This window comes from Balaenoptera physalus (assembly GCF_965194825.1).
Source record: "Balaenoptera physalus genome assembly, chromosome: 7".
NCBI lineage: Eukaryota > Metazoa > Chordata > Mammalia > Artiodactyla > Balaenopteridae > Balaenoptera > Balaenoptera physalus.
In genome coordinates this window covers 21,635,616-21,660,546 of record NC_138886.1, presented here as the reverse complement: position 1 = coordinate 21,660,546, position 24,931 = coordinate 21,635,616, and the positions used below count along the sequence as shown (strand labels likewise).

General features: G+C 45.0%; 1 protein-coding gene across 1 annotated transcript in view; it reads right to left on the bottom strand.

The window, feature by feature from the left end:
- Positions 1–24,118, bottom strand: part of SUSD1 (sushi domain containing 1) — a 136,766-nt gene extending 112,648 nt beyond the window's left edge. Inside the window, exons 1-3 of the mRNA XM_082469272.1 lie at positions 21,983–24,118; positions 10,653–10,766; positions 7,832–7,987 (exon numbers count right to left, since the gene is read on the bottom strand). Of these exons, the coding sequence (XP_082325398.1) occupies positions 7,832–7,987; positions 10,653–10,766; positions 21,983–22,088 (376 nt within the window). The 5' untranslated portion in view covers positions 22,089–24,118. The remainder of the gene's footprint in view (positions 1–7,831; positions 7,988–10,652; positions 10,767–21,982) is intronic.
- Between the last annotated feature and the right edge of the window lie 813 nt (positions 24,119–24,931).

The window sequence follows — 24,931 nt, the reverse complement described above, 5'->3', positions numbered from 1 at the left end:
CCAAGTATTATAAGGCAAAGATGCAGTGGTATGGAAAAGACTTGGAGTTTCTAGATACTGATTAGCTCTGTATGAGTCACTATAGGCATTAATCAGTTTGCTTTGTGTACAAATCATTCAACAGCCTAATAACAATAATTGTTATAATGATTGTTAATAACAATAACTCCTGCATGTCATCTTGCACATGCCAGGCACTGTTCTAAACACTTCATTATTTATTACTGATTATTTTCCATCTTATTCAATCCTCACAATAACTCTGGGAGGTTGATGCTATTATTATCCCCATTTTACAGACGAAGTAACTGAAGCATAGAATGGTTAACTGGACTGAAGTCGCACAGGCTAAGCAATGCAAAAGCCAGGATAAGAAGCCAGACATCTGGCTTCTCAGACCTTATTCTTAACTACTATGCCACACCTTTTCTCCCTTTACAGTCTAATTGTACCATCATCCAATCAACAATTCTCTATCTTGTCGACAGAGATTGTCAAAGATATCAATTGCCTTAAGGATGTCTAGATGTATCTACCCTGTATCACTGAGATGAGTATGACACGATTTTGACTTTTAATCCCCTGCTACCTCCTAATGCTCACAAACCAGCCCTTTTCTAAACTTCTAGAGGGACTTCCCTGGTGGTCCAGTGGTGAAGAATCCACCTTCCAATGCAGAGGACGCGGCGTTCGATCCCTCGTCGGGGAACTAGGATCCCACGTGCCGCGGGGCAACTAAGCTCGTGCGCCACAACTACTGAGCTCACATGCCTCAGCGAGAGAGCCTGTGTGCCGCAAACTACAGAGCCCACGCACTATGGAACTTGCAGGCCACAACTAGAGAAGAGAAAACCCACACACTGCAACTAGAGAGAAGCCTGCACACTGCAACGAAAGATCCCAAATGCCTCAACAAAGATCCTGCCTGCTGCAACTAAGACCTGACACAGCCAAAAACAAATTAAATAAATAAATAAATTTTAAAAATAAATAAATAAACTTCTAGAATCTGGGCTGGATAAACACGTTAAATTCATCAGAACAGCTTCTCCACGTAGTGGTAGATTCCATGGGGTGTCCAAGGTTACAACATGTTTGCTTGTGAAGAAAAAAATGTTCTGAGCAACCTTATTAACATACTTAACTAATCAAGGGAGAAAATTCCCTATGGCCCATTCTATATATAGGATTATTTAATTTTACCCACAGCCAGAACAACTCCTTGGTAGAAAGTAGCAAAACCGAGCAGGACACTCTGACCTCGTGCCAGGGCCCTGGTGTTCTATATTTAAAGTCTTTTCATGGATTTGAACGTCAAACAGACCCAGGTTTGAGAACTGATTCTGCTGCTTACTAGTTGTACTAATACCTGTTCCTTGACCTTTCCAAATCACTTCTGTAAAATGAAGTTAATTATAGTAGGTCTTTTTGCAGAGATTAAATAAAACGTGGAAAGCACTTAGCACAGTGCCTGGCTGAACTTTGATCCTCAATACGTGTTAGCTAATAAATGAGTGGACCTCGCCTCTCTACTGACTCAGTTCTCCCTGGAGCACAAGCCACTCCTTCATAACCCTGACCCTGACCATGAGCAATGAGCGTGCACATGCATACACTCACTGTCACGGGATTCTTGGCTGGAATCAGGGGAGTGGCCACATGGCTTGTTGCACTAGATCTAAATGCTCTAAGACAGAGGCCACCTTCCCTCCTCAAATGCCAAGTTCAGCTCAGAAACCTACATCTTAAGAAGCCACATTAGAGGAACACAAACACCCATTTAAAATCAGAACTGTTAAATTCATATCATTTATTGATATTATCCAGTGTTGGCAAGGATGTGAAGAAATGAAGACCTTCATGAAATGATTAGTGAGAGATTATTGGTATGAACTTTCTGGAATACAGTCTGGCACTATGTATCAAAATGTAAAATGTGTAGGTATCCCTTTGACATAGAAATTATTTTTCGGAATTTATAAAAAGGAGATAATTACTTGTAAGAATGTAAGTACAAAAATGTTCATTAGAGCATTTCTTATAATGGCAAAAAACAGAAAAACAATCACAATAGGGGAAAAAATAATGAGTTAAGTAACATGGTACAGCCATGTAATAAATTCCATTCAGGGACTTCCCTGGTGGCTCAGTGCTTAAGAATCCGCCTGCCAATGCAGGGGACACGGGTTCTATCCCTGGTCCTGGAAGATCCCACATGCCGCAGAGCAACTAAGCCCGTGCGCCACAACTACTGAGCCCACGTGCTGCAACTACTGAAGCCAACGTGCCTAGAGCCCGTGCTCTGCAACAAGAGAAGCCACCGCAATGAGAAGCCCACGCACTGAAACAAAGAGTAGCCCCTGCTCACCACAACTAGAGAAAGCCCACGCACAGCAATGAAGACGCAACACAGCCAAAAAAAAAAAAAAAACGAGTTGTTGACTCTGGGTTAATATTAGGTAATTTTTTTTTCTTTCTCCTTTATATGTGTCCATAATTGCTTGACTTTTCTACATAAGTATTTTTTTTAATAAATGGACAAAATAAAGCTATATTCCTTCTCTGGGGGAAAATAATGACTTATTCTTCTGTCTCCTTTTGGCAAGAACAATTTTGGATCATTATAATCAGAAGTAAATGATGGAAAGTGCGGAGGAGGGATAAATTAGGAGTTTGGGATTATCATATATACACTACTGCATATAAAATAGATAACCAGCAAGGACTTACTGTACAGCACAGGGAACTATACTCAATATTTTGTAATAACCTATAAGGGAAAAGAATATATATATATAAAGTTATATATATATATATATATATATATATATATACACACACATATATATATAACTGAATCACTTTGCTGTACACCTGAAACTAACACAACATTGTAAATCAACTATACTTCAATTTAAAAAAAAAGAAGTAAATGACCCATTCACCCAGACTCCCTTCCAGAGCTTCATCCTAGGGTAACAGCTCCATCCTTTTTTGACACATAACTTTTGCAAAAGCAGTAGCTGAATAAGTGGAAAACCATTTTCAAACCATATTCTTGGGGACTTCCCTGGTGGTCCAGGGGGTAAGACACCGGGTTCCCAATGCAGGGGTCCCAGGTTCGATCCCTGGTCGGTAGATCCCACATGCCGCAGCTAAAGATCCCACGTGCCGTGCAACTAAGACCTGGCACAGCCAAAATAAATAAATAAATATTTTTTTTAAAAAAACCCATATTCATGCTCAGAGATGCGTTGGCCATGAGCAAAGAGCCTGAACTTAAAGGGCTAAGCATTTCCTTCACAATCTTGCTAATATTGATAGTTTGCTTAGGAAAGCCTACTTTACAGATAGTTCAAAAATAAACTTAAGCCCAGCTCCTGTCCCTATTACTCCTCCCAAAACTTTAATAGAGTAAAAAAGAACCCTGTGTTTATATTTTACTATACTCGACAGGGCCTTTGGAAAGAACCTGGGTTATCTATATCCTGGGGCTTGAGCAAGTAAGAGGCAAGAGTAAAGGGTGGGAGATGTTAACCTGTAGGGGGAGCTCAGGCATGGCCCTATCACTCCCCAAGAGTGACAATGGTGCCTTAGTCAAGGCCTCTGGCATTTGAGGGGGATGGAGCTTTGTTTCAACCATCTTTTGATTGAGAATCTTTGGCCTCTCCTTCCAAGGCACTGGGGCAGTAGCAGGGGTCTGAGGCCATCACCCACCACAGTTGGAGACCTAAGCAGGAGGCAGGGGGTTCCACAGGGAGTAAGGCAAGGAGCTAGTGGCTATGAGCACTGCTCTGGGCAGTGGCAAGCAACACGTCCCCAGTGTGATTTTTCCCTTGGATTTATCCTTCCTTGCTTCTTCTTTCTTCCAGAGTGGTAAAACATGACTCTAGGAATAAATCCAGCTAAAACAAAGGACAGGGATTTGGGCAGCAAAGTTCTGTTGGAGACAGCACTGGGAGAAATCTCAGGATGGCTGCAAGGCTAGTGAGCGCAGCCTGCGTCGAGCAAGCAGCATCTCGATGGGGCTGAGCATTTGTGTCTGAGACCACAGCAGGCTGCTCCGGGACCCGAAACAACAGGGCACCTGAGAAGCTTGTGGGCAAAGGCTCACATGGAAAACAAGGCTCCTGACCTGGGAGAGACACCAACAGACTACGCTGGTCTCAGTTGTGGTAGTGATTTACGTGTAGGAATGAAGGTGTTTACTTCACCATGGGCAGACCTATGGGATACAGATTTGGGGCAGCAGGTTCCAGGAAATGACGAATGGCAAAGCAAAGCATTCACTCCCTCCAGGTTCTTTCCCCCCCACACACACCCAACCCCCATTTTCCTCATTTCTCAGCCAAAGCTGAAGTGCTGTTACATTTCTCTAGAAGAAATGGCATTAGGCCCTTATACTGCAGGAAGTGAGCTTATGAAAAAGAATGTTGCTGTTGTCAATAGAGTCAAGATGGATTCCCAAGAGCTGAGGAATTCAAAGGCACAGAAAGAGTATTTTGCAGTTTTCAGCAGACCCTGAACACTGGGGTCTACGCCTATTTGGCACACACACCAGGGCCATGCCTATTTGGAGTCATGCTGGTGGGGAGATGACAGCCCTGAGCCTTATTTTCACATCAGTCTCATATCTCTCCACTCACTCTTTTTTTTTAAATTTATTTATTTGGGCTGCACCGGGTCTTAGTTGCGGCATGCAGGATCTTAATTGCGGTGTGCGGGCTTCTCAGTTGCGGCATGCATGTGGGATCTAGTTCCCCGACCAGGGACCGAACCAGGGCCCCCTGCATTGGGAGCACGGATTCCAACCCACTGGACCACCAGGGAAGTCCGTCTCCACTTACTCTTGACCCACTCAAGTCAAAAGGCAGGGAAAAGGCAAGAGTAAAGTGTGGGAGATGATAAACTGCAGGAGGAACCCAGGCATGGCCCCATCACTCCCAAAGAGGGACAATGGCACCTTTGTCAAGGCCTCTGGCATTTTGGAATGCCCTCACACCACAAGTACCACAGAGCTTCTTCCCCTGGATTATGGCTCATAGCAAAGTTTCCACGATTGCCAGGAGTCATTCCAGGGGCAGCCTGGGGGCCAGAATATCTGCAGGTTCTCCAGCACTAGAACCCCTGCAACTCATTCCTCATCTATACGCGGTGACATCCAGAGGCCTACTTCAACAAGCACCTGAACTTGACTTGAATTCTGCAGAGTACAATAAACACCAGGTTCCAGGATTTCTCAGAATTCAAGAACTAGGATTCACAATCTTCTGGTTCCAGGCAAGCACTGGATAACTGCTGATACCCCAAAACTTGCTAAGCTTCTGCCCCACCTAAAGACACTGATGGGCTTCCCTGGTGGTGCAGTGGTTGAGAATCTGCCTGTCAATGCAGGGGACACGGGTTCGAGCCCTGGTCTGGGAAGATCCCACATGCCGCGGAGCAACTAGGCCCGTGAGCCACAACTACTGAGCCTGCGCGTCTGGAGCCTGTGCTCTGCAACAAAAGAGGCCACGATAGTGACAGGCCTGCGCACCGTGATGAAGAGTGGCCCCCGCTTGCCACAACTAGAGAAAGCCCTCGCACAGAGACGAAGACCCAATACAGCCAAAAATAAATAAATAATTAATTAAAAGAGAGTGAGGAAAACTTACCTCTTCATACTCTTAAAAAAAAAAATAAAAAAAAATAAAGACACTGATGTTTCTGTGGCAACTGTGATTATGGAAGAAACTCAGTGTCATCAGGAAAAGTCATCAATCAGCTTTTACAAAGTGATAAATGGGGACCTCAAAAAAAAAAAAGGTCATGGGAATAACTGCCAATGGATATGGGACTTCTTTTTGGTGTTGAGATGTTCTAAAATTAGATAGTGGAGATTATTGCACAACTTTGTGAATTATACCGAAAACAACTGAATTGTACCCTTCAAAAGGGTAGATTTTATGGTTTGTGAACTATATCTCAATTTTTTTTTTTTTAAAGGGGAAGGTCACTAAGTAATTACAAGGAGTAGAATAAATAGAAGCAGAGCCTAGATCAGGATTTTATTCCAGGAAGATTGGTTCTTCCTAGGCTGACATCTATTTGGATCTTGCATAAAATATTTCTTTCTTCTTCTTCTTCTTCTTCCTACCTTTTTAAAAACAGAAAGCATTCTTGGAAACTATACTGATATATACAGTTATAAAAGTTTTTCCTGTCAAACTCCCACAGCCTTGAAAACACAATTTCAGGTATCACGTCCTCCAATCTCTCACCCACTTCCAGCGTAAGTGCCCCCACAGATTCTGGATTCTGGAAAGCGCCCTTTACTTACCTATGACTAACACTTTATACGAAATTAGCTGTCTGCCGTCACCTCCCACTAGCATAGCCTTGGCACATAGGAAGTGCATGAAAAATGTAAATATATTGAATGAACTGAACACCAGATCATCGTCTTGTAAGGGTTGTTCTGGTTTTTTTTAAATATTTATTTCTTTATTTGGCCGCGCCAGGTCTTAGTTGTGGCACACGGGATCTCCGTTGCCCTGAGCAGGATCTTCCTTGCGGCATGTGGGCTCTTAACTGCAGCATGCGGGATCTAGTTCCCTGACCGGGAATCGAACCGGGCCCCCTGAGCTGGGAGCACAGTGTTAACCGCTGGACCACCAGTCCCGAGGTTTTTTTTTTTAATTAGTATCATTTTTTTTTTTTAAGGCACCTAATTTAATTCTGCAACACTGCACTTCTGCAATCATGTAACAAGTAATTTGCTACCTAAAACAACAAGATATTGTAAAATGTTTTCTTTGAGGGAATGTGTTCATTCATGCCAAGAACAAATCAAATGTTCCCTTTGAGGGATTTTTACCTTGGTACAGGTCAAGAGGGAGAATGAATCGGAGCATCAAAACCTGTGGTTCCTGGTGGGTACAAAGATAAAAAATGCTCTCCTCTCTTTTTTTCTCCCCTAAACCTTTAAATATCACAAAGCTTTTAAGGAGAGTCATTAAGACTATGCAAAGCCATCTTAGAACCAGGAGTTTTTTCCTGCCTTTCCTCTTCATTACTGTTCAAAGATTTTCTTAGAAAACCTAAGAGCTATATTATCATGACAGGCTATAAATAGAGTTCAGATAATACAGGAGCTACTGAAAATTAGGAGGGTTTTGCCCACCCCTTGTATTTGACCAACATATGCCCAAAATCTGACCTTCAAAGCTACTGAGGTCCTAAAAGCTCGACTTATTCACTCCTCACTCAACTTATTCCTCCAGGAGACAAGCCCACGTCTCTAACAGGTGCAGCATGCTGCTGCGTCACAGGGCCCACCCCCTGGGCAGTGTGCACAGAGCTGGCGGGTACCAGAGTCACTTCAAGGAAACTGCAGATGGCACACCATCTCGGAGAGCCCCCCCTTGTTGTTTGTTATAAAACTTTTCAAACACACAGAACAAGAAAAAGAATATTACAGTCTCCTCTAGTCCCACCCCTACCCCCAAGATTCAACAATCGTTCGCATTTTGCCATTTAAAGTACCTTACAGATAAAATAACACTAGATAGTTCATAATAACACCCTTAGGTACTTCAGCATGCAGCTCCCAAAATAAGAATATTATCCTAAATACCCCAGTACAGTTATTCCCTCTAACAAAGGGAACAATAATTCCCTAATATTAACTAATATTTAGTCCAAGTCCAAATTTCCCTCATAGAAAAAGGAGAGTCCCTCCCTTAAATCACACTGTGTCCTGTCCCCACCCTCGCCCTCTTCCACATCCCAGGTACCAGGCACCGTCCTGCCATCACCATGTTGCCATCACTGCAGCCCCCTTCCCGAGTACCTGTGCAAAAGGTGCCGTCATTGGGGATGAACGTCTTGTTGTTGTTTGTGGCTCGATATCCTTCTAGGCAAATGCAATAAAAGCCTCCGAGTGTATTGTGACAAGATGTGTGGTTCCCACAGACCACAGTGGCTCCGAACTGGCACTCGTTTTTATCTGTTGATACATTGAGACAACGCACAGAAAGGGCTGGCAATCCACACCACGATCAACCACCCAGACTGTTCTCCTGTGTTATGGACTTGAGAATCAATATTCTGTGACAACAGCAGAAAGATCTATTTCCCCAGCCTCTTCTCCTCTCACTGTGCTTCTCAGACTACAGGACACGGGCCCCTCGTAGTCTCGCGCCAGGTGTATTACAAAACCACAAGAGAAACACAACATCTCAATCTGATAGTCCATCTTATTTGAAGCTTGGGAGAGGGGAATGCTTTTTGAACTTCTCCACACTTAAAAAGATCTTGTCATAGGCCTGGGGAAACAAATCCAACAGAATCCCACTTTTCCAGCCCAACCATTCTCTTGCTTTTTTTTTTTTAACGAAAACCAGAGTAGGATGATTTTACATCCAATGATTAACTGGAAAATTTGTTACTTCTGAGTTACCAGGAGACACAATGGAATTAGTGCTCAAGCCTCATCCAGGGGCAGGGCTAATATTGAGGCAGGAGCAGCTCCTGCTAACCGTCAGCGATCCATATAAATAATGTAAATCACCCAGTGAGGAGGGGCTGGAACATGGGATGCTTGATGAGACCACAGAACCTGCCCCGAGCATTTCTAATTCAACAATTTGACCATCAATGTAAAATGAAAGTAAACCTCCCTCCCATCTCTGTCCTCCAGCCCAGGGGTCAGCAAACTTTTTCTGTCGAAGGCCAGTCATAGGTCTCCAATTGCAACTGCTCATCCATACTTTGGAGCACAAAAGCAGTCCCAGACAATCGGTAAACAAATTAGCAATGAAAAACAGGCGGCAGTGAAGTCTGGCCCCCAAGCTCCAGTTTGCTGACTCTGCCCTAGCCTCTACCATCAGAGGAAACTCCTGTGACCAATTTCTTTTGCATCCTTTGAGAGCTGATCTAACCAGCTAGTTTTTTGGCGGGGGGGATATCATCAACTTATGAACTGGAGTTTTCTTGTCTGTTATTTAGTGTTTTATTCCACTACTGGTTCCCTCAAAGCAGTTCAGTCACCTCCCACAATTGCACTCCATTCCTGCTAACTCAAGAGCCAACACCCCTGCCCCCCGCCAGCCCCACTCAAAATCTGGTGGGGTTTTTCTTTTTTCATTTTTCTTATATTATCTTTTTTTTAATTTAATTAAACCTGGAACACTATTCATCATTAAAACCGTCTGTGGTAAGATCTGCATGAGAGCTCAGACTAGCAGAACAGACCCTCAAGGCATTGCCAGGCCAAGTGTCCAATCAGCCCAGCTTACTGAGCAGGGCACGGGAGTTTCAGATACATGTCCACCTGTGCATAAGATGGAATATTCCTGTCCTTTGCCATTGTTTCTGAGGCGTATCTTCCCTGCAGACTTCATCAGAAGGGACATCTGTGTTTGTATGGGATTCTAGAATTCTTAGGTCCCTAGACGTAATACCATGTTATAGCACCTCTGGCACACCTATGATCTTACCTGTAACCTACGGCATGGTCTCATCAGGCCAAGTACTGGGATATGCCGTGTCTAGTGTTTGGGAGCAAGTACCACATAAATTAATAAAGCCCCCTCCACCCATTCAGAGAAGTTTCTATTGTTCAGAAGTCAAAGAATAATCAAGATTGCAGTGAGCTTTCATGAAAGGAGGACTTCAGTAGGGGAAGGAGTAGAAAAGGCTTGTCCGTGCTCCCCAATCCCAACTTCATTTCCAAGCACCTGCTCGTAAGCAGTGGGGGAAGAATCTTATGGGCAGAATTCTAAAGAGAGAAGGGTCAAGAAGGCCCAACTCCAGCCTGCAGGAACGGGCAATGGTGTGTGATTGTGAAAACGTGTACCTGTGAAGTAGAAGATGACTTTTTTAACTCAGGACTTAATTGCCATTTTTCTTTAGGGAGGAAAAACAAAACAAAACAAAAACAAAGATACCACAACAAGGCCGTATATACTGTCAATCCACAGCTACAAGGCAAAACTATCCATATTTTTACTGCAGGTAACATGGTTGCTGGCAGGAAACTGTGATTATCTTAACATTCACTACTACAAAGTTACTATGAAACTCTCCCTCTCTCTGAATGGGGCTTGAACCTGGGTATTGTCTGACTCTCATGGCATGGTGAATGCTATGAGACAAAAAATTATCCCAGATGTTTCTAGCCTAAACGTCTCTGTATTTCTTTAAGTCATCCAAGACCCTAAAGGGTCACAACTACAAAAAATTTGGAGGATGGATTCTGGTAGACATGAGACTCAAAGCAACAGTATTTCACCAATCAGTCAAAAAGTTGGCAACTGTGTTTTGTTTTTCCCCATGGTACTAAATAGTTTCCTATCAAAACAACTAGAGAAATTAAAAAATGCAATACTCACTCGAGTTAAGTTAAACAGATTTCAAATCTGTGTTAGGTCAGAGAGTTTCCAGAGATTCAAGTTCAATGACCTCTAACATGAGGGATAATTCCTTGGAAACGCTAGAGAAAGGATACATCTCAACACTAAAACAAAGACTTATTATAATTGACAAAACTTCTTGTAATAAAAACACATGAACAAAATAATGTTTTCCTCCCAAGGACATCAACTCTTTAACTCTAGAGAATCTTGTTTCTTGACTCAACTTTTCAACTTAACCCAGGATTCAGAACTTACCAATACACTGAGTCCTCCCATTGCCCACAAATCCGTATTTGCAAACACACATCTTCTTCCCTCCTCTTTGCAAGCAGGTAGCATGTTCATGGCAAGTGGCACAGACATCTAAAGCTGAATCATAAATTATATATATCAGGAAAAGAACATTTCAATCACCTACTCTAGGTGAGTCACATTTTGGGCAATAAACAGTTAAAATGGAGACCCAAAATTTGAATACCAAAATTACGAAGGGTAGACCTTATCCCATCCTTAGAAACCTGCAATGGTTACCCATTGCCCATGGAGTAAAGTGCAAATCCCTCTACCTGGCAATCAAGGCTCTTATCCGTCTAACCCCAGACTAACTCCTGCAGCCTCACTGCTCCCAAACCCAAATACACACAGTGTTCTCCAGGCAAGAGGCCAACTACTCTTTCCCATACATACATGCTAGCCACTGTCTTTTGTCATGCCATAGTCACGATGTTCCCTTCGTCTAGAATGCCTATCTTTCCTTCTCTGTCCAACTAGCACCTATTCTTATTTCAAGACCCAGTTTAATCATCACACTCTCCCTGAGGTCTTCCACATTCCTCCATTCTTGAGGAAAATTAAATCTTCCTCTGTGCTCCCCTAACACTTGTACATTTCCATATCAACCATATTAATTTGTCAGTATATTCTATTCCACCTCTGTCTTCCCAGCTTGCTATTATGAACGAGCTTCTCAAGGACAGGGATTATGTCATTTGCCCGTACATCATTATGGCATAGTATAAACATTCAGTGTATTTTTATTGACCAACTGGATAAAGGAAACTGCAGTCCTACTGCCTACAACTTAAAAAGCAAATGGAAGGGAGAAGAACTCATCTATTGCCCTATCCATTTTCCTTTTAGGGTAACAGTGGTGAATGTGTTTAAAATGTCAGTGAGATAACAGCCAGCTCCCAGCAGGATGACCAGATCCCAATTATTTAGATAAGCAGCAAAAATGTTTGGGGCTAAAATTCCTGAAACATTCAAATCTACCAGATGGTGATACATGGCCCAAGATCAAACAAGAATTTCTACCCGAGGCTATGTGGGATACTGTGTTACACTCCCAGTGTCTGTAATATCAGGAGTGGCCTAGTAAGGAGAACATATCAGCATGGAATTTCATCTTAGTCTTGGCCCCATTACCACCCAGGTAATAAAGACTTAGCTCTCCGGCCGCTCTAGGCATGAAACCAACTGAGAAAGGGATATATATAAATTCTCTTAACCACGCTTGCTTTTTTTTTTTAAACAAAATATAACACAAAAGTGAGACAAGCCATGCTTATCACTAATACTAAATTAACCATAGGATATTTACAAAATTTATTATATCCCAGACCATAAAGAAAAATGCAACAAGTCTCAAAAAAGTAGAAATTATAGAGGTCATACTGACTACCATGTAATAATGTAATAAAACTAAAAAATAAAACATAAGACTTGCATTCCCAAAAGAAAACCTACTTGGAAACTACAGAACACTCTCCTAAATAATTCTTGGGGCAAAGAGGATATCAACATTGAAATGTTTAATACCGGACATAAAAGCTTATCTACACCAGAAAATCTGAGTTTGACATGTTTTTATATTTTAAAAGAGAGAAAGAAAAGCAGGCAGCTGGGGGGATGGGGGAAACTAAAATTTTAATACAAGAAGCTTGAAAAAAAGGAAAAAACAAAATAGGGGTTTATGAGGGGGGTGGTTAGGACTCAGCAAAGATTAAAAAGATGTTAAAGAATTAGAAAATATATTCAAATTCATTGGAAAAACAAAAAACTTTTGCCAAAGTCAGTGCATCATAAAGACCAGTAGTCAAAACTCAAGACCAGTGAAGGAAAAAAGGGTATATACAAACATACAACATTAGGAATAAGAAAGAGCTTGTAACAAAAAATACATAACAATTTCTTTTAAATTACAAATTAAAGACTTCCAGTTAAACACAGCAGATTTAATACACTTGCAACCCTCACCCAAAAATTTAAAAATGAAATCAAGGACCAGAAAGGTACAAACCCTGGGAGAGAAGATGTCAGCAGACAAGGATGTTGACAATATTTCAGAAGATGAAAGAGATGGACATATGGGAACTGCCTGAGAGGAAGAAGTAAAAGCCAAGGAAGGAAGGAAGGAAGGAAAGGAAGGAAGGAAGGAAGGGAGGGTGGGAGGGAGGGGAAATTAAAACAAAATTTAAAACGTAAATAAAAGCCGACTTGAAAGGCTCAGGAATGGAGTCACTTAGCACCCCAGAAGGCAAGCATAAAGGGTAGGGGCTGAGAGTTAAGGAACAAGTTGAAAATATGGAGGAGTAGTTAGATGCTCAGATCCCCTAACTCACCCTGGCATAAGATAGAGTTTTACAACCTGGAGAAAACAGACCAGGAAGGCTCCTGATTATAGGGGCAACAGACAGAGCTGAAGGGAGAATGGGTCCCCATACGAAATGTCCACCAATATGGGGTAAATCTATTTAACCATTTTAACATTTTAATACACAACATTTTAAAACAGTACCATAAGGACACTGTCAATCCATAATCACATGCAACCAAAATCCTGGAAATACCTTCTAAATAATGGGTCCTGGGTCACCTCCACAAACCCAGCTGTGGTCAACCATATAATGATGAACACTCACCCCAGCGTGTGTGGGTAGTACAATAATAGATATAAACACTAAACTTTTTTTTTGAAGTATAGTTGATTTACAGTATTATGTTAGTTTCAGGTGTACAGCAAAGTGATTCGGTTATACATATATATGTATGTATCTGTATTCTTTTTTTCTATTGATACAAACACTATGCTAATGAAATAAACAATAAAATGATGTTTGATTTTTTTCCTATATGGAATATTTATCTTTATAAAGATGGCAGCATTTTTATATCCATCCAGTTCCAGAAACTTACATTAGATAGAAAATGATTACTTAATGTAACTGTTGAGAGAATCTAATAAACACGAAATATTAAGAAGCAGAGTAGTACCACCCACAGGCTCTGATCTTGTTAAAGCACAGGCTCTGATTGAGTTGGTCTGGGGTGAGACCCTATATTTTGCATTTCTAACAAGCTGCCATGTGGACTACATTTTGAGTAGCAGGGATTCAAGGGCCCCTGAAGTCCTTTCCCTCTAATGTTCTGACACTTCATTCTTAGGGTACCTGTTTTAATGATCCATTAGGAATAATTTAGCATAAGTGTAGCCCCAAGGACAGTACCTGTCATGTTTGGCTCAATAAATGTTTGTTTCCCATACTGGCGAAAAAGACAAGATGTGTGCCTGTCTACCAAAGGCTTCCCAGACCACCCGCAGAAGAGAAAGTGGTTTACAGAGGTAGAAGGACCTCAGCTGAAGCTTCTTGTTCAGCCATGAGTAGCCCAGTCTGCAGGGCCTAGTAGGGAGGCCCTCTGAGTTCTAATTGCTTGAGAGACAAAGTTGTCTTCTGGGAAAAAAAAAAGGGGGGGGTGGGTAGGAAGCACAACCTCAATACAAGGAAAAGGAGCTTCCCTGGTGGCGCAGTGGTTGAGAATCTGCCTGATAACGCAGGGCACACGGGTTCGTGCCCTGGTCTGGGAAGATCCCACATGCCGCAGAGCAACTAGGCCCGTGAGCCACAACTACTGAGCCTGCGCGTCTGGAGCTTGTGCTCCGCAACAAGAGAGGCCGCGATAGTGAGAGGCCCGCGCACCGCGATGAAGAGTGGCCCCCGCTTGCCACAACCAGAGAAAGCCCTCGCACAGAAACGAAGACCCAACACAGCCATAAATAAATAAATAAATAAATAAATAATAAATTTTAAAAAAAAAAATGCAAGGAAAGGCAGGGGCTGGGGTGGGGTTGGGGGCTGCTTCTGACCACACAATAGTGTCCATTGGTCAAAAGCTCAGTTAAGAATCACTGGAGGGCTTCCCTGGTGGCACAGTGGTTGAGAGTCTGCCTGTCGATGCAAGGGACACGGGTTTGAGCCCTGGTCCGGGAAGATCCCACATGCCGTGGAACAACTAAGCCCGTGTGCCACAACTACTGAGCCTGCGCGTCTGGAGCTGTGCTCCGCAACGAGAGGCCGCGACAGTGAGAGGCCCGCGCACCGCGATGAAGAGTGGCCCCCGCTCGCCACAACTGGAGAAAGCCCTCACACAGAAACGAAGAACCAACACAGCCAAAAATAAATAAACAAATAAAGAAAGAAAGAAAGAAAGAATCGCTGGAGAAGAGCATAAATGTATACAACTAGTCTACAAAGCAATTTTGCAACAACGTTAAATTTTGCAGACATTAATTACATATTTATTCCTTTCTAGTTTATAGTTTTTTACTGCTACATAATGAATTACTCCAAAACTTAGCAACTTAAAACAACAATAAACATCTGTTGTCTCTCTCTCTCTCTCTCTCTCACACACACACACACACATACACACACACAAACACACAGACTCACTGGAGACAGAGTAACCAATTCAACCCAGTTTTAATACTGAAAGTCCCCTGTCCCAGGAAACCCCTCAGTTCGGTGCAAACCAAGACAGTTGATCATCCTACTTGGAGAGCTTGTTAAAACAGAATCCCCAGAGAGTTTGATTCAGTAGGTGTGGGTGGGGCCTGGAAATCTGCATTTCTAAGAAGCTCCCAGATGCACCACAGTACCAGCAACACTGAAAGTCTCCCTCAATCTCAAGGACTTGCGTCAGAATCCTGGGGGAAGAAAAGGTAATACCGAAGACATCTTTCACCAAGTCTAGACTGAGGCACAGCATAGCTATGGGACCAACGTGACAGAGAGAATAACCCAATGGGGAAGAATTTTCCAGGCCTGTGTCAAGACCACTGTGCCTTCCTTATAACCTGGGGGTGGGAACTGTGTCAGGCAGCAGCTTCACATCCATGTCAAGGATGACTTGACTTCTGTCTTCAGCAGATTCTGCTCAGGAGAGCAGAGAGGTAGCTGCCACACAGTAACTGAGGGGACTACTACAGGGGCGAGGGATCCCCCTCTTCCCCTTGCCCTAGGGATGCCTAGAATTACTGGCAGAGAAACAGGAGAGTGCGGACTCCAAAAATCTAGGAGGAAAAGCCTGACAAGTACTCTTTGTTACTATTATTGTGTCCCCCAGCTGAGGGTTGCCACCCTAGATTCACTTCCTTTCTCTACCCTGTAGTGACTAAGCCAGCTAAAACCACATCCAACAATGAGAGGACCAGACAGGTTTTGGTGTCTCAACCTCGGTTGGAGTCTTCTCTCTTGCTCCCTAATTATGTGATCGGAGGCAAATGAAACTGTCAGAGCTCTGGTTTTAATCTGTAAGACGGAGATCGTGTTGCGAAGATTAAATGAGAAATATAAATGCTGTATGAGCTCAAAGCACTAGACAAAGAGCTAATTTACATGAATATTTATGTCTCTTTCCATAGATATTGTTATTGTTGTTAGAAACAAGTCATGCATGATGCAGTGCCTGGTAGGAGACACACTGGTTCAGAGCAGGGTTGAGAGAGAGAGAGATCACTTGGGCTACAATCCTAGCTTGGCCACTTGCTAGCTGGGTAATCCTTGATAATCTCTGTGCCTCAGTTTCCTGTAAATCTGTAATATGAGGATGATAATAAACCTACCTTGTATGGTTGTTTTGAGGATTAAAGAGTAAATGAGTTAATACGCATAAAGCAATTAGAATGTGAGACATTATTAATACAACCACTCAACAGCTCTTTGTTAATGAGTAAATGAAGGTACTAACAGCTAGCCAGCTCCCAATTATACTAATGAAGAGAGTGATGGAGAGCTGCATTGATGCAAAAACCCAAAGCAACATTGCTGTGTGGACAGATGCCCAACTATGCATGGGGCTGATATTCTGGGAACCATAATACCTTCATTTCCATGATCACTCCCTGCTTCCTCCACATCCTCCCAGCCTTCTGGGTCATACCTGACTCAGAAGTTGGAAATTCAGCTTCCTCACCCTTTCAGCCCTGCTCACCCCTCCCTCCCCTCCCCCGCACACCACGTAAACCTCGACATCCGTCCGGATGGAGTGGAGGCTGCCAGCCTGAGACTGCTCCTCTCGCTCTGTATTTCAGTACTCAAGCAACAAGTTACATGCACTCTTGAAATAACAGCAGCTGAACTGTGAGAAAACAGTGAAGAGCTTTTGTCCACTGTCAAGGGAAGAAGGAAGTGTTAAAAGCACAAATAGAGTGCTTGAATTCAAATCTTAATCTCATCCCCAGCCATTCACGGTCAGACCAAACAAGCCCACTGCACAACCTTTCTGAGATCCTGTCTCTCAAACTCGTGGAGACATGTGGAAACAGATCCAATGACCTGAGGAAATAAGCAAAGGGGCACAAAGCTCAGGAAGAGAAAGTATTCCCAAGTCTTCTGCAATACTATGGAAAATTGCATTGCTTGTAAGAGACGGCATCGAATTCCAGAGACAGAAGGAACCTGAGAGACCTCCTCTCCAACATCCCTCACAGAAAAAAACAAAAACAAAAACATAGCCTGTGCTTTAAAAATCTGCCAAAGGACTTCCCTGGTGGTCCAGTGGTAAAGAATCCGCCTTCCAATGCAGGGGACGCGGGTTCCATCCCTGGTCGGGGAACTAAGATCCCACATGCAGTGGGGCAACTAAGCCTGTGCCACAACTACTGAGCCTGCGTGCCACAACTAGAGAGAAGCCCACGCGCCACAACGAGGAGCCTGCGCCACAACGAAAGATCCCGCATGCCGCAACTGACACGATGCATCCAAAAAGAAAATAAATAAATAAATAAATAAAATATTTTTAAAATAAAATAAAAATCTGCCAAGACAGAGAGCACTCTACTCTTTCAAGCAGTATAATCCTTGTGGGGCAATGGGACCCATCATCCAGTCCCCTTCTCCTCCCCAACCCAGGGCTGCCATCCCCCATCAGGAACCCAGAACCTTTCCTTGTGTAAAACGGTTATCAGCCCACAGCTGCTTTTGCTCTTTTGCCCTCTTCTGACCATTGTCCTGTTTGACCAAGACCAACTTGCAGAGGGGGTCCCACACCTGGCCTCCAGACTAGGAACCAACCCATGCCGAGCAGCCCAGTGTCCATGCTTTTGAGCTCTGAGCAAAGCAGCCACACCCTAGGTTTATGTCCTGAATGTCACACGTGAACAGGCTGCCTCACATTCTCGAGCAAGCTGAATACCTTTTTTTTTTAAGATCCATGCAATTCAACCCCCCTGTCTCCTCTGCAGAGCTAAGGCCAATAGGCCTCTTGCCACCTTTGGCTGCAGAGACCTAGGAGCCCATTTTAGGATTTGACCAGAAGCTGAGGATGTGCCCAGGGCCAAGTCCTTGGAGGGGGAACACAGGCCATGGCGGGGATCGTCTTCACTGGCTCTAATCCTGCTCCAGTACTTTGAGCAACTGTAAGTCACTCCAAAACCACGCACCCGCTCCGTTTCCCCTCTTTCCTCCTCTTCCTCACTCTGAACAGGGAGTACGCTGCTGTGATTCATGATGACGGAGTGAAGACCAAGCCCACGGAACGCACGATTCAGGAAGTCAGGTGCACTTTACACACTAACAACTTCCCCAACCCTCTCCACCATCGCTCCCCAAGCCTCTCAAGGCCTCTGCCCGCCCTCTGCCCACACTCTGGCCTTCCCAAACCCCAGCCACTCCCAGACTCAGAGCAATGCCAGGAAAAGTTTAAGAAACAGGACTGACTGGTTCCAACCCTCCTGGCCCATTCCTAACCTCTCTGTTCCCCTAGGGCTTGGCACCGTGCCCGCCCACCAACACCCTCCTGCTCTACCAACTATCACTTCACACTTCCCTCACACTCAGGCCACCTGACTTTGGCTCCTCCACTCTCTCCTCCCTGAAAACGTCTTGGATAACAATTAAATGTAATTCAGCAATGTTACCGTGAGAGACTGAATATACAAATGGACAACCCCTGACCACACATAAAAATAGAACTCTGACCCACAATCTGCAGCCATCGGTCTAGGAAGTCAAACCACAACCTCTGTAGCAATAAGTCCCAAGTGGTCAGGATTTAATCAATATTGGACAGCTTCCATAATTTTTGCCCACGCTTCAAACTTAGGACCAATCAGAGAAAGCCAAATACACTCCCCTAACCAATCACACGAGATACCTGCTGTCAGAGAGAAGCTATCTCCAGCTTCCTCATGGCAACATCCTCCAGCCAACCCAGGCATACCTGAAACCTTCCTTTCTGTTCCACTGTAAAGATTTTACACTCCCCGGCCTGCCTGTGAGTCTCTGACAAATGTAAATGATGATCGCTGACTCTTTGCTAGAGCAAGCTCTGAATGAACAGCCTTTGCCTGTTCTCATTTGAGTGGTCTTCGTTTATTTCCATACCAGATTCCTAATACAAGCCACAGTCCCTACTCACAAGGAGCTCTTAGTCTAGTAAACAATTACATTGCAATATGGTGTAAGTGTATAGAGCAAGGGTACCTTATAAATATGTATGTATATAAGTAAGTGTGTAGTGGCCCGTGTAATACGGTACACAGGGGCTTCCAGGAGGGAGGACAATTGGGCTGCTTTTGAAAAATGAACAGCACTAAGTAGCTAGCTGTGGGGGAAGGGAAGAGTTGTTCTCCATTCTTCCCCTTCCCTCCCCTCTCCCTATCGAACTTTCCCACTTGTAGACCAACTTTGCTTTTTGACCTGCTCCAATAAATATCTCCTTTATTTTTCCATTTTCAGTTTCTCCCTCTACCCAATAATTCCCCTCATTCGTGCCGGAGTCTGCTTTACCACTGCCCCCAGCAAAAAAATTTCTTGCACTGACCTGGCCAGCCCAACTGAATGCTATCTTCTCTTTCCTTCTATCTTCTTTAAAGAATACCTACTCTGCAACCAAAGGCCTGCACTCACTTGAGCCCTCTGCATCTGGCTCTCACCTTCACTGCTCTGCTAGCTCTGGCTTCCACTGACAGAGTCACCACATCCAAAGCCTGGTTCTCAGTCTCCACTCACTTGGCTCCCCTTCCCCTGGTTTCCTTGATGCTCTACTAGCCCGGTCTTCCTCCGATCTATGTGGCCACTGCTCTTTCTCCTCCATGTGCATCTACCATCTGAACTTAGTCTTTCCAGGAATCTGTCCTTGGTCCTCTTACTCTTATCAACCTCAAGGCTTCAAGTGACCATCGAGTCTCCATCATTTGCACACACTTACTGTCCACAGTCTCAACTCCCTGCTGGTTTCATCTCTCCAAAAGAGAGGATTCAGGATCTCCAAAACAACTAGGCATCTTTCTTCCAAAATCTTTTTTTCTCCTCCCATAGACCCACATAACCCAAGTCACCCAGTCCTAAACCCTTAGTGTTCCATCTTCCCTCTTCTGTTCCCTTGCACCTTAACATCTGTCATTAAGTCCTTCTAGTTCCCTTTCCACCTTATCACCTACATGCAGTCCTCATCTCCCGCTGTCATGACTGTGGGGCCAGTCTTCTGGCCTCAGAACTTCTAGAACAGATATTACAACTTCCTCAATGGCCCTAAGCATCCAGTCAGTTCCCACATTGACCACTGCAAGGAAACCTGCCCTTAATCAAACCAGGTTCTACATGGTTGTAAATGATGGGAAAATGCCTGCGTAAGGAGAGGAGGCTCAACCAGGCAACCCCGGCTTCCATTTCCCAAAATTCACCCCACAGCCATTAAGCAGTTGCAGATGGATGGCCTTAGGTAGTTACTTTGTTCAACCATCTCAGGCCAGCAAGCCAATGGGACCCCAGTGGACAGTTTCCTAGGCTACAGTCTTAACACAAAGATTCTGAAATAGGCTCCAAGCACCTGCAAGCTTTTATGCACACTGCCGTGGGAGACCAAGTTAGAGAAGGAAGCTAGAAAGCCCACCAGAGCATCTGATGTATTAAAATGGCCACTCCAGAAGGTTCGGCTGTCAAGAAAAACACCGTCCAGTGATGGTAAAAGTCCCAAGGTAAAGAGAATTGAGGGGAACAGGAGTCTGAGCCACAAAGTCCCCTCATACCTCCTTACATAGAATTTGCCATCCACTACAGGAGCGTTTCATTTTATGAGGGAAGCTAGAAGCTTTTCTTATACCAGTATTTACATCACTCCCTGTACTAAAAGCTGCAGTGATTTCCAATGGCTACTCACTGCCCAGGAACAACTAAGTCTAAATGCCTTGGTCTGCCGATCACAACACTCTGCCTTCTGGTTAAATCCAATCTGCTTTTCTGCCCCTATTTCCCACGCACCTCCTACACACCAGTCAAACTGAAACACAGCCCCCATGCTTTCGTGCCTTCGTGTGGTTCCTCACCTTGTCCCCTCCACCTGGAATTCATTCATTCTACACATATTCGTGGAGAGCTGACTGTGCCCTCTGCTATGAGTTGGGATGCCTTTTCCTCCTCTTCCCATATCCAAATATTACCAATCGTTGTTGGCCCAGTTCAAAGGTCACCTCATCCATGAGGCCACCAGATTCCCTTGGTCAGAAGTGGTCTTTCCCTCCTCTGACCACCCACCTCTTCAGAGCACTGATGGCGTTCTGCCTTTATTACAGTTATTTGAGTAAATGCCACCTCCCCTCCATGTCTGAATCCTCTGCGTAACTCGTACCACGTTCAACACTGCGTTCTGCAAGGGGAATAAAAACTACTCCAGCTGCCTAGAAATGGCTTATTTGCTTGTCTGTCTTCTGCAGAATATGAGCTCAGTGAGGACCAGCACAGGACCTCACATCCTTCACAGGGAAACTATTCAAGGACCATTCATCTGTTGAATGAATGGCTTAATGATTGCTTTATTCCCATAAACTTCCTTACACTTCTTCCTCACCGTATTAGCATCTGCTTCTTCATCAAAGGGAAAAAATTAAAAGGTAGAAAGACAACTGCTCCGGGTCAAGAATTCGTCGCGGAAAAGCCACAGCCGGGCCGGAAGCGTGACAGTGCAGGCGGAACGCCCTTCCACGCCCTCGCGCGCCGGGCGCGGCTCTCCTGGGGGGCCCCCCTCGCTCGCGCCCGGTACCCACTCGCGCCAGGTCCCCCGGGGGCGCGGGCAGGGCCGCTGCGCACTTGTCTTCCGCAGCCCCGGACCGGGCCGGAGGCGGGGAAGCCCGCCCGGGAGGCCCTCCCGCTTCTCGGAGCCCCGCCCTCCGATCCCCCACCTGCGCCCCGCTACCGGGCTCCGCGCCAGCCCGGCCCAGGGGCGGGGGAGCGTCCGGGGCGCGCCCGGCGTCGTTCGGGCCGCCGCTCCCCGCTCCCGCGCCGCGCCTGCTCCCCGCCTGCACTCACCGTCCGCGCCCGGCGCCCGGGGCACGCCGAGTGCCAGGCTGAGCAGCTGCAGGAGCGGCAGCAGGCGCCCAGGCGGGAAGCCGGCGCCCCGGGGCCCTCGGGCCATGCCGCCGCCGCCGCCGCCTCCCTCCCGGCGCGCCCGCGACTCCTCCTGCGGCCCCAAGGCGCCGAGATAAGGCGGCGGGCGCCCCGGGGAGGGGGCCGGGCGGGCCGCTTCCGGCGCCAAGCTAGAGAGCTGAGGGCTCCGCGGGGTCCCGGGGAGCGGCAGCGGCGGCGGCGGCGCGCGGGCCCTTCCTCCCCGCCAGGCCCGCGCGCCGCGGCAGACGCTCGTTCAGCCACTCGCGGCTTCACCTGGCCGTGCCACCTGCTGCGCGACGGGCACGCGGGGGGCCCGGGGACACGCTGCGGGTCCGGCTTAGTGACACAGCTGAACGTAGAGTCCCGGACTGTGCCAGAAGGAAACGTCCCCCGTGCTCTAAGCGTGTGGAACGATCGCGGGATCCAAGGCGGTCGGGAGCTCAGGGAGGCACCCCCGGGGTGGCAAAGGAAGAGGGATGAGGGGCAGAAGGAGCGGGAGTCTTCCAGGAGCTGAAAGCGAGCCGGGTGAGGTGGCTGGAGCTCCAAGGGCGAGAAGCCGCCGGCCCAGGCCACCTAGGGGCGACAGGCTTGACCAGGCGACAAGACCGTCTGGGGCGCGAGAGCTGGCAGGACTTCCTGCTGCTCCGAGGACACTCAGCTTGGGGCGTCAGGGAGGCTTCAGGAAGAAGTAAGCGAAGACCTGAGAGTGAGAAGGGCGCGGGAGAGGAATCTAAGCGGTGAGAGGCGTGGACAAAGAGACAGACTAGAGTGTATTCTAGCAATGGCGAGCAGGACCTCCTCAGATTGGAACGGAAGGCTGGAGAGCGGCAGTGAGCTGCGGAAATAAAGAAGACTTCATAAACCAAGTCAAGGAGGTTGCTCAGAAGCTGTCACGGGGTTTTCAGCAGCGCGACCTCATCAGGAAAGGCTCCCAGGGTCGGCTCTGTGGGATTGGGATTGGGTCTGAGGAGGCAGGGAGACTGCCTGCAGCTGCTTCAGGGTTCCAGACAAGAGAGGACACGTCCAGGAGCAGGGCATTGACAATGAGTGTGGAGAGAAGTGGCAAATGACAGTGGTATTGGGTGGAATCCACTGGATTTTATGGCCAGTGGACTGTGGTGGACAAGGAAAGAGAAATTACAGATGTCACCGAAACTTTTGGTTTGGGCAACTGGGTTGATGGCGGCAGGAGTCACTGAGACAGAAACACAAAGGGAATTGTGGCAAGTTAGGGTAGAGAGGCTGCAGGGGGAGAAAAAATAAGTTCCAGGTTGAAGGCTTTCAGCTCGGGATGTCTGTAGGGCTCCCCAAGAGCAGAGCCCCCCACTCCTTCACCCATATCCTCACTTGCTTTCTCTCTGTGCCTTGAGCCCACTCTAACCCTAACCACCCGTGCACACGCCCATATAAGGGCTCAACTTGTTGTGCAGCCTTAAAAAGAAGTCGTTAAAAATACACTTCCTAGGCCCTTTTGCAGCAGGCTTTCTTGCTAATTATTTTTTGCTCAGCAAAGATAAGAGCCTGCTTTGGGGAGTAGGAGATGGACAGTGCAAGTACTGCAAACTATCTCCTATTATTTAGACAGTTTCTTTGTTAAGCTCCGCTCTCCATGAACTTTGAAATCATGTCACTGTTTCAACAAAAATACATTCGAGACATTTTTAAGCCAACCTATACCTCTCCTTCTCTGCCATGCTCCCCTGAAAAATAAATAAGTTTAAATACATTTGTGTATATATGTGTATAAGTTTTTTTTTTTTAATTGGTGATGTCAGGGAAAAATATCCAAAACTTGGAAATGGGCAAAAGAGATTACTGGGTGTCTTTTCAGTGGGGTGCTGGGTGCTGTGTAGTAGCCCTTCTGGAGATTGATTCTAGAGGGTTGTGCACCTTTGATGGACTTTCTATTGACTAGGCTATTTATAACTCTGTAGGGGTAAAGTTAACTTGCAGAAAGTTGATGATAATGCAAAAGATTCTTGTCCATAGCAATGCAAGTTAATTTTTCCAGTAGAGATACGGGTGATTTCTGCCAGATAAAAAATAAGATAAACCTAATTAGATCAGTTACCCAGTTTTGCATCTATTAGCAAATTAATTTCTGAAATATATCTAATATATATACATATATGTTCTTCAAATTTTCCTTTAAACCTTATTATCTTACTAGTTCTCCTTTAAAGTCAACATCTTGCTGAGTCCCTCATGAATTGGTTAAATAAAATCTTAGATAAGTTTTCTTTTTTTTTTTCTTTTTTTTTTTTAAGTTTTCATTTTATGTTTGCATGAACCATGTTTTTTAAATTTAAAAAATTTTTAAATACATTATACTCATATTCTACATTAGATTGTGTGACTTTCATCAGTTCTTTTTATTGGCTCATTTTTTGCTTTCAAACAAATATTTTTTTGCAAAAAAAAAAAAAAAAAAACTACATCCTACCCAATGGTGAGTTCATGGAATCACAGAATGAAAAATTATCTCCTCATCAGTATTTGTCACTAGAATTAAAAGAGAATATTGAACCAGTGTTAAATTTGGAGCAATGAGATTATTGCTGAGAAAATATTTAGCTTAAGAAAAATGTTCTTCTTTTAAGAGAGCACGGCCAATACACAAATATCTTCTAAAAGAGAATTTAGAGAGAGCTCTTTTTTTCCATGATATCAAGATTTTAATAACTTCATCTAAGAAAAAATTGACTTTTGGTTTCAAGATGGCATCATAAACCCTGAAAGATCTCTCTCCCCTGCTTCCCAAATCCCAGTAAAATGGCCAGAGATACACACATACACCCAATTAAGTATGCAGAAGTGCTTTCAAACAGGAGCGAATGCCATCAGTGAACCAGATAGCTTTGAGAATTGCAT